Source organism: Chelonoidis abingdonii, chromosome 1 (genome assembly GCF_003597395.2).
Source record: "Chelonoidis abingdonii isolate Lonesome George chromosome 1, CheloAbing_2.0, whole genome shotgun sequence".
Taxonomy (NCBI): domain Eukaryota; kingdom Metazoa; phylum Chordata; order Testudines; family Testudinidae; genus Chelonoidis; species Chelonoidis abingdonii.
In genome coordinates this window covers 209624296-209637794 of record NC_133769.1, presented here as the reverse complement: position 1 = coordinate 209637794, position 13499 = coordinate 209624296, and the positions used below count along the sequence as shown (strand labels likewise).

Genomic DNA, 13499 nt, shown 5'->3' with positions numbered 1-13499 from the left:
TCCTGATCAGACACAGGAGGAGCTGATCCAGACTTTGGGGAAGATCACTGAGGTGAGCAAATCTGCCAATAAGCGCAGGACCCACCAAGGTAGAGGAGGAATTTTGTCACACTAGCTACAGAGCTTTGGCTATTTAGCTCAAGCTGTAGCAGCTCATGTTTTCAGTTTGGACATCCCCTGGTCAGTTCCCCATGTGTCAGCCAAGAGGGCAGTTGTCAAGACAGAGCACACCCATGGACACACCCCAGCAGGGGGACTCCACCGTGCAGCTGGCCAACTCTGGCAGCTAGTGTCCCAGCCAATGCTAGCAGGGACCAGTTCCTGCACTCAGGATTGCTGCAGGACTAAGATTGGGGCTCATCTCTGCAGCAGGGGCACAAGAAACAATGGTTCCTTAACCCTCCTCCTCCTCCCTTGTATTCTTGCACAGGGATCAGTCACAATCTGGTCCTCAGTACGGTAGCAGGGGCGGGAGGGAGTAGGCCTTGTAAATAAACCTGCCTCTCCCACATGTCAGTGCATATCAACACTACTAGACCACCAGAGTTAAACTTTTTCTCCCTTTCCTTTAGTAACCATGTGAGGGTTAGTGTCCTGTGGGTATACACCAGGGCAGGATTTAGCTCCTAATATTTACATAACCATACATGAATAATAAAGCATTTTTCTGTTCTTACTGTTATGACACACACTATACCACACACAAATGTTTATAAAATGTCTCCTCTAAAAAGTCCAACACCCAACCCCTTCCTCCATGTACATATATGAAAACATTTTTCTTTGGGAATAGGAGCAGTTCTTTATATACACATCCATGAAAGGAAATAATTACAGCACCTAGGTTTGTATAAGAATATATTATTTAGAAGAGCAGTTGAAAAATAAAAAAAACCTATACATCAAAGTTTCCTTTTTTTACATCCATGAGGATAGCAACAGTTCTTACAAAATATGTTCTTGCCATGGTCTCGGCGGCTTTCTACCATCTTTCCTCCGGGCTGAAGGATCCCATGATACTTAGCTGCATCAATCCACTCCATGAACAAACACAACAGACCTTTAAGGTCTCATCAGTTCTGTTCTGGTACAGAAGGGAAATTCAGATCAAATATATTAAATGTCAACTAAACATAATAAAATTCAGACAATTATATACACTGTTAGATCATAATCTCTGGAATATCGCTAGGTAAACAAAGCATGTGCTGCTACATCCACTGACCCATAAATATTAGGACACAAAGATTAGTTAGATTATGCTGTAATTGTCATATGGCTGCCTACAGGTATTTAGTTCATTAATCAGAATTACTTTTTTTTTTTTTTTTGGACCTCTAGGAATCATTTTCCAGAAAAGGGTGGCTGTTAAAACTTCATCTTATGTCTATGGACTTCCAGCCAAATTCTCTATGGGCACAAGAAGGGAAAAGTTCGCTGAAGTCAGTTGAGCTGCACCATCTTCTGTCCATGTGTGTCTACTTTTAAAATATTTAAAAAACAAACAAACTCACCTTGTGACTTTTGTGTAGCTCGGAGTGTTTTTCTTTTCACTTCTGTGTGCTGTCAGTTGTCAAACTTGTGCTTTTCTTCTTTTGCAACTAGAATAAAGAAGAGCAAAGCAGAACAAATATCAGAACAGGTATCAGCTGAATCGCTAATGCAATAGTATACACCAATTTGGTCATCAAAGGCCCCATTCCATCCAAAATAACTATGGTACTTGTCTGGAGAAAGTGTACCTCAGTATTTCTCATTATCTGTTGCGTTAATTTCTGAGATCATTCGCTACCTGCTATTGTTTGATGGCATTTCTGAGTTTACACAGTTCTCATTATACTGGCCCTCCTTGTGCTGATATACTGTAATTCAGGCTCTGTTTGTTTCCATAGAAACTCTGTTTTTGACAGCTTTACATTTCGGGTGTAAAAATTCACTTCAGCTTGAAACTTCTCAAAGTATCAACAAGCCCCCACTATCATCTTGAACTTATTTTGGTTTCTTTAAGGAATGTTTCATGTTTCTGTCATAGACTTGAGAATTTCCACAAGATTTTCTTTGCCCTTCTATAACTCCCCCCACAAGGCCCATCTTCTGTTCCTGTCCACTCTCAATCAGAATTAGAATTGAGCTCCTTGGAGAAGGAATTGTCCTTCCTAAGTGTTTGGAAAGTGCCTATCTCTAGTGGTGCTATAGCAAATAATAATCACCACCACCCAGGGAGTGAGGGACTAGGTCTGGTAAATAAATCTGCATCTCCCACATGTCAGTGCATCTCAACACTACTAGACTACCACAGGCAAACTTTCTCTCACTTTTCTTTAGTAACCATGTGAGGATTAGTGTCTTGTCTGTGTGATATAAAAACTGTATGTGCTATATAAACCCAGGGGAGTGGAATACTATGCTCTGTATGTTTTGCTGTGTAGAAATTAGCCTGCTTGGAAACTAATTTTTATTTGCATGACAATGAAACATTCTCTCAAAGAGCTGTTAAAGGGACTCAATAAGCTAACAAGATGTTATGGGAACTGCCTGCTGGTCATGTTTCCTTATAATGCTTGTCTACACTGTGGTATCCTGTACTAATGTAACTACAAGAATGCCACTGCACACACGCCACACTAGGGTAAACAAGCGACGTGCACTTGTGCAATTTACCATGTTGTCAAAGCCAGGAAAGCTACACTGATGCAATCCTCTTTCTACTCCAGTGCAGGGTGTGCACAAAATATGTTTTCACCAGTGCAACACTAGTGCAATTTATGTCAGTGTAAAACTCCCCAGTGTAGACAAGCCCTTAGTTCCAATGTCTTGGAGGAAATGAGAAAATGTTTGTATTAAATACAGACCAGTTTTCTTATAAACTTTGAAACAGGAAAAGACAAAACCCAACAGAAAAGCTAGCATCTAACCATATAGGAAGCACATTGGTGTTATATGAAAAATTAACTTGGGTTGTGCAACAGGAAGAATTACACTGTATTACTGGATACTGACTCAGATAATGGAGTTGAGAGTTGGATACTCCCTCCACCATCATACCCAAAGGGAAAAATGACTCTATCAACAGAAAGATCACTTAAATCAGAGTGCATGGAAGAGGAAAAATAATTTGAGATCTCTCTCTCTCTCTCTCTCTCACACACACACACGGACACACACACTTCCTAAAACAGAGTGATATGAATCTAACACAGACAAAAAAAAGTTTTTCTAACTATACAGTAAGTAACATTTCCATACTTTGTACCACCAGCTTTGTGCCCCTCAATCAGTGCTTTTATCAGAGCATCCACCTAGATGAGCTTAGTTTATTTTCGGATTTTTCTCTGTTTTCTCTCTTGTGTCCATAAACTCTGTTTTTATATAAGGTCACTGGATTTGGATGTCGTGAATTTGGGGTTACCTGCTGTTGGGCATCATGACAAGATGAAAAGAAACCTAAACTCTGACCTCAGAGGGAGATGGCTCAGGAGTAGAGGTCACAGTCTGAGCACTGTATCACTGAAGTCAATGGGAGCTATGGCATAACTGCAATGGGAGCAGGACCAAGCACAACGCTGTGATTCTCTTGCTTGCACAGTGCTGAAAAGGATTTGGCAAAGGTTAGAGAGAGCTGAAAGACCTGATGCCTGGTTACAGCTCTCAGAGATCTTACATGCCAAAGGGAGAGACATCTGGTAAATACCATTGATAGATAGTTTAACCTGGGCCATAAAATGAATTAATGTGGTCGTCTGTTTAATCGTATTGTATGATATGCGTGTGTGTGCAGTATAAGAGAGAGAAAGAGCAGTTCCCGGTGTAATGCCAATGACATCTGGTAATATCCCTGCAGGCTCTTTTTAATTACTCATTCTGTGCACTGAGAATTTTTTTTGCCATTTTCTTTTCTGTGGTTGGGTATCATGACTGCTTCTCTTGCTCTTTCTATTTATTATTACTATTAATTATCCTGTGCCATAGGTATGCCTGGTGCTTTACAAATACATAGGAAGAAAAAGTGACCATAGATATAATCAAAAGCAATAAATATCATCAAAATGAAGAACAACTTGAATTGTCTGTTTCACTTCTTAGTACCACCCAGAGCATATGTACAGAGCAGAGAGAATAATTGATTTTTCAGTTCAAATAAAAAAAATCAGTTTGTTTTGAACTGAAACTGATTTTTTTCCTTGATGAAACAAAAAGACTGAAAAAAATCATTTTGGCTTGAGCACAATATGTAATTTGAGTGAAACAATTGTTTTCATTTTGTTACATTTTCGGTGTTTTATCCTTTGAAATAAAAATGTGAACAAATGGAGCTAGATTTCAAAGAGTAATGTTTTGATATGAAAAGTCAAAACATTTTGCCTTTAAAAAGCCAAAATAAACCCTTTAGACTTTTTCAACTTTTTTAAAAAAATTGTATTCAGTCAAAACTATTTGCTGAATTCAACCCATATTCACGAATAGGTTTGGTCACTCACTGAATTTTTGAGCAAATTTAATATTTGACTGAAATATGTCACCCAGTTCTGCGTATGTATAGCTTGCCTCTTTCATAGCATCATCTAGTTGTTTTAATTCCTCGTAGCGGTCCCTGGATTCCCAAAGAGGTTGGAGCATTACTTCGTCAACTTCTGGAAAAAGCTAAACAAAAGTGAGAAAAGTCAAACTACCATTTCTTTAAATATTTATTTATCTGTAAATGATAGAAATGGCGCGAGAGCAGGTGTCACTGGCTGACTAAATGTTTATCAAAATCAAAGCTGAAATGTTCTCAGCTCCAGGTGGCATCTTAGAACTGTAAAAACTTACCTTTGTCACTGTTTCAAACATTGGGATCAGGACAAACTTAAGGAACCCGATCTGTGCTGTTGGTTTGGTCACTTTATCTCGGTCCATGAAAGGTGCCACTGGAAGTCCCTCAGACTTTTCTCGATCACTCTGGGACAGATTCAATAGTTAACAAACATTATTATCAACAGGGAGACTGTGAGGGCAGCAAAACACAAACCGTTTGCAGACCAGTAACTAAATCATTGATATTCTGTACACATGCCTCAGTGGTATATGTGACCAGAGCAAATGAAAGGGAAACTGTGCGTTATACATTTTAGAAACTGACTCTTATTGTTTTAATAACCTTTGTATTGTTGTTTCTTTTGGTTTGTCACAAATGCTGCATGTACAGAAAAGTATCATATTGTAACAAGACCATGAAAGTATGTATGCAGTCAGGAGCGAGCCTCACAGCCCATGTAGACTGACTCACACTAGTGGGACTTGAGCTAGAGTGCTAAAATAGCTATGTGGATGTTTCAGCACTGGAGGAGGCTAGCCAAACCACCTCGAACCCAGGGTTGGCTTTTGCTCAGGTGGCTAGCTCAAGCCTCTGCTAGTACAAAGTCCACACAGCTATATTTAATGTAAGCCAGAGGTGAAAGTGAGCCGGTATGGGCTGGTACTCTGTACCGGTAAGAACCCACACCAGCCCATATTAAAGTTCTGCTGTGGCAGGGCTTTAATGTCCCTATCCCTTTTGCTGTCCCTTTTGCCTCCCCTGTCGGGGGCCCTGCGGGTAAGGTCCGTACCGGCAGGGCCGCCAATGGGGGTTGAGGATGGGCAGCGACGTTAAAGCGCTGCCACAGCAAAGGACCATCCTTAATGTGCTGCCGCGGCAGCACTTTAACATCGCTGCCCCTTCCCCCGTCGGCAGCTCTGGGGTTCATACCAGCAGGGCTGCTGATGGGGGAGGCAAAAGGGACAGGGACATTAAAGTATTGCTGCAGCAGCACTTTAAGGATGGTCCTTTGCCACGGCAGTGCTTTAACGTTCCTGTGCCTCCCCCCCCCGGGGGGGAGCAAAGGGAGCAGTTTCCCTGGGGCCAGCGATTTAAAAGTACAGCAGTGACATCTGGAGCCCCGGGCCCCTTTAAATCAACATGGGAGCCCCGGGTGGTGTGGGCCAGGCATTCTGAAAGGGCTGGTTGGGGGATGCTGACCCCCTGCCCCTTCTGCCTGAGGTCTCGCGCCTTTCATAGTCGTTCACACAATATCAGAGTTGGAAGGGACCTCAGGAGGTCATCTAGTCCAACCCCCTGCTCAAAGCAGGACCAAGCCCCAGATCCCTAAATGGTCCCCTCAAGGAGCCCCCCAGCCCATACCAGTAAGTGGCCTAATTTACTTTCGCCCCTAGTGTAAGCCCACTAGCGCAAGTCTGCCTGTCTGGCTTAAGAGGCTTGTGTAACGCCAACAGACCTGGTCATTGTTAAGCAGTATCAAATCTGGGACTTCTGGATCTCAATGCATGAGCCAAAAGACAGGTCTCTTAGGCCAGGCTGTAGCAGACGCATCAATCTCTAGCTGCCACTAGAGGGAGACAGAGTGCCACACCAAGTAGGCATGGGTTGCACTTGCTCCCTGCTATAGTGTAGACACCACAGGAGGGAGATACTCAGAGGCATACAAGGCAGTTAGGCAGCCACCCAAAATCCATTGGACTTCTTGTGGAGTAAAGCACTACTCAGTATAAGACAAGGTAGCAGAATCTAGTCTTTAGCCATTCTACATAGGAAGGAAAAGGTCCTTGACTTCCTTCTCCTCTGGAGAATTATTCTTTTAGGTATTAAGCTAGGACTAGCCAACCGTGCTCAAAAATGTTTTTTGTTTCTAGTCTATCAAGTGGCTCCTAGCACATACAGATTTAGAGAGGGTTGTTTCTCTGTGTTCCAAACTTTGGAAAGATCTTTACAAATAATGGGCTGGATTCTCAGCTAGTATAAATCAGAGTAGCTCCATTAACTTAAATGGGTCTACAGTGATTGGAATCAGCTGCCCATCTGAACCATTATTCCTATAAGTGCATAGTTAGTAACAAGGGCACAGAATATGCCAAAAATTGACACCCCTTTAACTTCATTGCCAGCATTTACTCTCATCTGTCAGACTTGCTTTAATAATGTGCGTACCGTAGTACCTTTTGTCAGATATTAGGGTGAGGAACACAATAAAGTGCAGAGACAGATCGTTTTATTTTGCATAAAAATATTGCAGAGACAATGAGCTAAAGGTGCTTCTAACATTTTGTCATTATGATTCCCTGATGTCAAGCCTTCCCCGTTGGATATGTCTAATGCAATTTCTTTGTCAAACTGATTCCTTCAGCATAGGGGAAATGATTAAAATAAAAAAATAGAAAGAAGAAAACTCTGGCATCTTGTTCCTCCGATCACGATAAAGCTTTGCATGCTGCAAGCTGTTGTACAGACAGCTTGGCTTGGGTGGGAGAGAGCAGAGGATTGCTGTTAGTTTTAATGTTGCCTTATACTACAAGAAACCACAGTAGTGAGAGATGAGAATCCAGAAAGACTGTTTGGGAGCATAAGCTGACTTTTCAGGACTAATGAAGTTGATGGTGTCCTTTGGAAATAATCATTTTCATTTTTAAAGCAAATGTTCATCCTATGCAGACTCGATCATTTCAGATCATCACAGATATAATTTAAACTTGGCCCATTTAATACTGCCCATTTAATTGACTTTTTCTATACCCACGCTTCTTGCCCTTTTGGCTTGACAAGGGTTTACATGCCAAATAAACTCACTAGGCAGCCCTATTAGTAAAAACAAGCTGCAGTCCAATGACATTAGCAGTTCTACATTATTGTCATTCATCTTACAAATTGCAGTCAATTACAGTCACTTTTATTCTGAACATACTGTCTTATGCCACACTTCTGTCACCTTATGCAAAAGAAACCTCTTCATCCTTGTGGCACTGGAATAGCATACAGTATTACCAGTCAGCTATATTAACATAGGAATTACTACTATGATGATGATGACTGTGTATCTGTGTCTCTGTTTCTCATTCTTACCTGCATAAAATATTCCTCTAATAAGCAGTCTACCCATGGTTCCGCCACTTCCATCGGGCGGACTTCATTTGAGGTATCACAACATTTTATCAGTACCATCTTCAACTGAAGGAGGAAAAATACTTTAACACTCGGGTAATATAGAAGCCTACCTCTTTGTCTTTATAGAAGACATAAAAGCCACGAGTCCTTCATTTTGAGAGAGGCAGAGGGGAATGATCTCAGACAAGAAGGGTAGTCTTGTACCTTAGCTATAAGACTGATCTGGTTTCTCTTCCTCCTATCTAGAGATATTCTATTCCTGGTTTTGCCTGCCACATACTTCCTGTATGACCTTTGGCAAGTCACTTACGCCTCTGTGTCTCAGTTTTCCTTTCCGTGAAAAAGGGATAATAGTTACCAACTCCATGGGAGGATTATGAGGCTTAATCCATGAATGATTGTAAAAGGCTTTGACATTCCTGGAGGGAAGGCACTATAGGGGCCCAATCACACCCTCATTAAAGTCAATGGAAAGATTCCCACTGAGTTTAATGGGATTGGTTTAGGTCTAAAACAAAGTATTGTTATGATGGATGTAATGGAGACGAGAGTGAAACTAAGAATTTATATCCTGACAGATACAGTAATTATTTCTTGCTCAGATGACTCTAGGATTTCAAAATCTGAAAGAGGAATCTAGACTTTCTTTATATCAAGTGCTCCCAGACATCACATTGTTTTCTGGGGAAAAAGCTTTTATAAAAATCTACAAGAAATACTTTGCCATTTCTGTTAACGTTACAGTACAAACCGTTGCTTTTAGGCACACAATTCCCTGCAGTGTTTGGTACTCACTCACAGTGCCAGCCTAAAAGGGGAGGAAGGATGGTTCCATAGTTAGATAGCTAGGCTGGGACTAGGGAAAGCTGGGCTCAGTACCCTGCTCCGCCAAGGATTTCCTGTGAGACCTGGGGCAAGTCACTTAGTCTCTCTGGGTCTCACTTCTCCAGCTATAAAAGAAGTACTTCTCTACCTCACAGGAGTGTTGGAGGCACTTATATACTACACTGAGGGGAATTATCCAGTATTCAATTCAAATTGATCCAACCCAAAACAAACTATTTGGATTTTTTTCTTGTCAAAATCAAAATTTTCCCCACACAAAATTTCAGGTTTGCACAAATTGCACTTTCTATTTAAAAAAACCTGATTTTGACAGAAAAATTCTGACCATTTCTACTCAACATCATGCATGATCAAGCCAAAACCAAAGTTTAGAATGTAGCAGTATCATTATGAACCATGGTAGGCACTGAAAAACGATAAACACATAGTCTTCTTACACAGGTCACATGTTCCTCATTTGAGTAATCAAAATTATCCATTTTTTCCTTGAAAGAGTCCAGTATTTCTGCATGTCTTGCCATGTCTGTTGCCAGGATTAATGTAATTATCCCCTATCAAAACAAACATAACAATATATTGATTTAACATGTCTCACAAGGCATAGCTATTGCTGTGTAAAGAAACGTGCTTAAATTAACACAAATATCTTACAACACAGACAAGAAGAACAGATGCATCACATCAGCACTACTGAAAGAGGAACTTTCATACTTGAGGCCACTTGACAAACTAGACCATTAATTTAAAGAATTAACAGCAACATAGGAGAATGACTATGTAAATAGTTTGTGTATAATTATATGCTGGAGAAACTGCTGCTTCTTGTTCTGAGCTTTGTTTGATTTTTAATATGACTACAAAGCACAGAAAGAAATAAACTAAAAGCTCAATTCTAAGTGCTGAGGCCTAAGCTTGGTCCCACAGAAGTCAATGGCAGTTTTGCATTTTTGCATTTTCCTTTGATATAGATGGGAGTTGCATCCATGAATCTGAGGGCGGAATTTGGCCCATAATGCTAAGCGAATTACATCTTAGTTTATTGTCATGGAAAATATTGTGATGTCACAGAATTTATTCTTATGACTTCATTGCCTCACACAACAAAATAAGAGATGGGCTCCACAGGTTGAAGCTTTTGTATAAACACAAATATTTTTAATAATGATGAAAAATGGGGGGGGGGGGAAAGATGATAAAATGTGTAGAAGGTAAATATTTGTTTATGTCTTTACAAATTTTCTGCAGTTTGAATTCCCTGTTTAAGTTCAGCATAATGTTCTTCTAATGGTTAAGTTGTTACCATATGAGCATATTGGCCTACTTACAGTCACATTCCAACAACTCCTTTCATAATGTAAGTTTCTACATAGAAGAGTATAAGTTTAATAGTCAAACTTGGCTCATTGGTACCCAAGGAAGGTCAGCTCAACAGTCCAACCAGAGTTGCTAGAGAAATAGCCCAGGAATCTCTCTGTGTTACTTCAAGTTTGAGATTATTTGAGATCAGTTCTAACCTCTTGATGGAATTATTCTGTATAGAAGGTAGATTTGTGCACACTGAAACATCAAGAGTGGTTTGCATGTCATAACCTCACTTCTGGATCAATGTTCATACCTGTCTTATCCGTTTGAATTGTTCTTGGGTGACGTTGGAGAAAATGTTGCATTCTGGCTGGGTAATGATCTGGAAAGCCACAGCACAGTGATGGTTCTCCAGTGGGGAGATGTCATTGTAACGCACAGCAAGCTCTGTTCGGGCATTAATCTGGTAGCTGATGTGAAGGAAAATAGTGAGGTCTCACATGTTGCCTACACCCAACACTTAAAAACATACATTACATGTTAGATACTGGTTATTTTTATGTATATTGTTGTAAATACCCAATTATTTATTTATTTATTGCAACAGTTAATATTAAATCCAAATATTTTTTTGAGAAAATGATCATACTTCCACATAGTTTCAAAGACTCTCATTATTTACATGTTATTACTGAATTTCTATAACTTAAAAACATATGTGGGAAGGATAGAGAGGACTCTTCTCTTTAGCTCACAGGCTTAACTCCCACTAGCTCCCAGTAAAGTCAGTGGAAAGATGCTCATGGAGCTCCATGCAAATTGGATCGGGCCCTTATTTAATAGCTGATTGCAAGTAAATTAGAATTTATATATAGTTCACACAAGCACACAGAAGTAATAATGATTAGCACTTCTAGAGAACCTTCCATCTGAGGCTCACTCCGTGCTTTACAGACATTTATGAAGTAACGTTCAGCTCACTCTGCCAGCTAGCTGTTATCTCCATTGTACAGATGGGCAAATGGAGAGAGACAGTGGTTAAATGCTTTGTTTAAGGTCTTTGGCAGAGCTAGGAAAAGAACCAAAAACTCTTCCCATGTAATTGAGCCTCAACCATATGACCATTCTTCTGCTACCTAGGATAATTAACAAAAGAATATGACCTGACAACGTTTTCTAGCTGCCAATTTCCTTTAATGGAAATTATGTATGTTTTATGAGAAAATTGAAGAGGGAGCCATTTTCCTTTCAGAGTTTAGCACAGTTAGCAGCCTCAGCTCAGGACTGAGTAAGCTAATGGCTAGCGTTGCATATAGACTAACCCAGGGGTCGGCAACCTTTCAGAAGTGCTGTGCCAAGTCTTCATTTATTCACTCTACTTTAAGGTTTCATGTGCTGGTAATACGTTTTAACATTTTTAGAAGGTCTCTTTCTCTAAGTCTATAATATATAACTAAACTATTGTTGTATGTAAAGTAAATAAGGTTTTTAAAATGTTTAAGAAGCTTCATTTAAAATTAAATTAAAATGCAGAGCCCCCCGGGCTGGTGGCCAGGACCCAGGCAGCGTGAGTGACATTGAAAATCAGCTCACGTGCTGCCTTCGGCACACGTGCCATAGGTTGCCTACCCATGGCCTAACCAGTGGTGGCTCTGTCCTTGTCAGTGTTTGATCATGATAGCAGAGCATTGTGGGTAGTTTCCTACTCAGCTGCCCTACTCTCTGCTCTGGACATGAGAAGAAAATGCTGATCTGCATTCTTTTCCCAATATATTTGAAAGGAACAAAAAATAAAGGGCACACATACGTGTTGTTGTATCCTGGATGATCCAAATCATGGCATATGGCGGCAGTCATTAGAATTAAGATATCAACTTGGGGAAATTTCTCCTGCAATAGAAAAAAATAATAATATAGTGTCTCACAATTTCTATACTTGTTTTTCTCCTAACATGTTCACATTTCAGAAAAACAAATCATCTGGGTAAAATTAACCATTATTCATTAATTAAATGTATGGCAGATAAGAAAGAAGATTGCACTGTCCACTGCAGCAACAAATGACTCAGATTTGGCTTTGACACAGGAAATAGTAGCAGTTTGGAGGAGGTCAGTGGAATTTTGTCTGAGAGTTACTCATATTCATATTATGTTTTAAAGCACAAAGATGTTAATACTCAGGCCTTTAGAAATCATTCCAGTGTCTACACTAGCTGAGGGAGGGTTGGAAGACAATTTACATACCATTATCTTTCACACTAACTAGAGATGGGAAGAGAGTGAGGAAATTTTTTTATAAACATTTCAGCAACTTCCAAACAGGATGAATGTTTGTGGAAGCAGTTTTGCTTGTATGAATATCCACAAGAACACAAATTCTTGCCAGTATCTGGGATTCATTTTACCATGGAACAAAATGTGGTTGTGGATGAAATTAAATTTTGTTTTGTGTGGAAGTGAAAGCAGTTTCGAAATGTTAGGTCATCCAGTGAGGGAAAAATACATCTGGCTAAGGTGATCATACAGAATAAATCTGAATCATGAACACAGAATATGCAAAGCAATATTTTCAGTGAGTGGTTCCTGAGGAACCCATAGGCTGAATCTAGTTTGCAGAAAACATTTGTTGAAATATTTTATATAGTGAATGAAGTCTCAATTCATAGACCATGAAAGTCACTTCACTGGGATTTTGACCAGGCCCCAAATTCATACAAATGTCAGACTACCTGCATTCAGGGAAAGGGTTACATTAATACATTGTGAATGGTTCTTCCAGCTTTAATAAGCGTTTTTTCTTTGAGCTCTGATTTGGGGGTCTTCTGGAGAAGTAGTGACAAGGAAGAGACAACTTTAGCTTGATGGGTTTTTCTACTTCATGGTCAATTTAAATGAGGAGACCTAAATTTGAGATTAAAATCAAAGAGGCCAGCCCTTGGGCTGTTGAAGGTCAGATATACTTCAGTCTCTCTAGTCACTCAATAACAGACCTAAAAGTGGTAATTCTTCAACCAAAAAAAAACTTCAAAACCAGACTCCAACGTGAAGCTGCAGAACTAGAATTAATTTGCAAACTTGATACCATCAGATTAGGCCTGAATAAAGACTGGGAGTGGTTGGGTCATTACAAAACCTAAATTTAATTTCCTCAATACTAATTTCTCCTTACTGTTACTCACATCTTCTTGTCAACTGTTTGTAATGGGTCACTCTATTACTACTTGAAAAGTTGTTTTTCCTCCCTTGGTATCTTGCTGTTAATTAATTTATCTTGTTAGACTGACCTCACACTTTGTAAAGCAACCCTCATTCTTTCATATATTTATACCTGCTCTTGTATTTTCCCCTCCATGCATCTGATGAAGTGGGTTCTAGCCCACGAAAGCTTATGCCCAAATACATTTGTTAGTCTCTAAGGTGCCACAAGGACTCCTTGTTG

At 39.9% G+C, this 13499-nt stretch overlaps 1 protein-coding gene across 2 annotated transcripts in view; it reads right to left on the bottom strand.

Moving 5' to 3' along the window:
• Positions 1-428: 428 nt before the first annotated feature.
• PDE9A (phosphodiesterase 9A) overlaps positions 429-13499 on the bottom strand; it is a 91530-nt gene continuing 78459 nt past the window's right edge. For both annotated transcript variants that reach the window (XM_032763579.2, XM_032763600.2), the window contains 8 exons: positions 11868-11950; positions 10374-10530; positions 9196-9309; positions 7871-7975; positions 4810-4938; positions 4546-4641; positions 1515-1601; positions 429-1084 (listed from right to left, as the gene is read on the bottom strand). In XM_032763579.2, coding sequence (XP_032619470.1) covers positions 1551-1601; positions 4546-4641; positions 4810-4938; positions 7871-7975; positions 9196-9309; positions 10374-10530; positions 11868-11950 — 735 coding nt within the window. In that variant the 3' untranslated portion in view covers positions 429-1084; positions 1515-1550. The remainder of the gene's footprint in view (positions 1085-1514; positions 1602-4545; positions 4642-4809; positions 4939-7870; positions 7976-9195; positions 9310-10373; positions 10531-11867; positions 11951-13499) is intronic.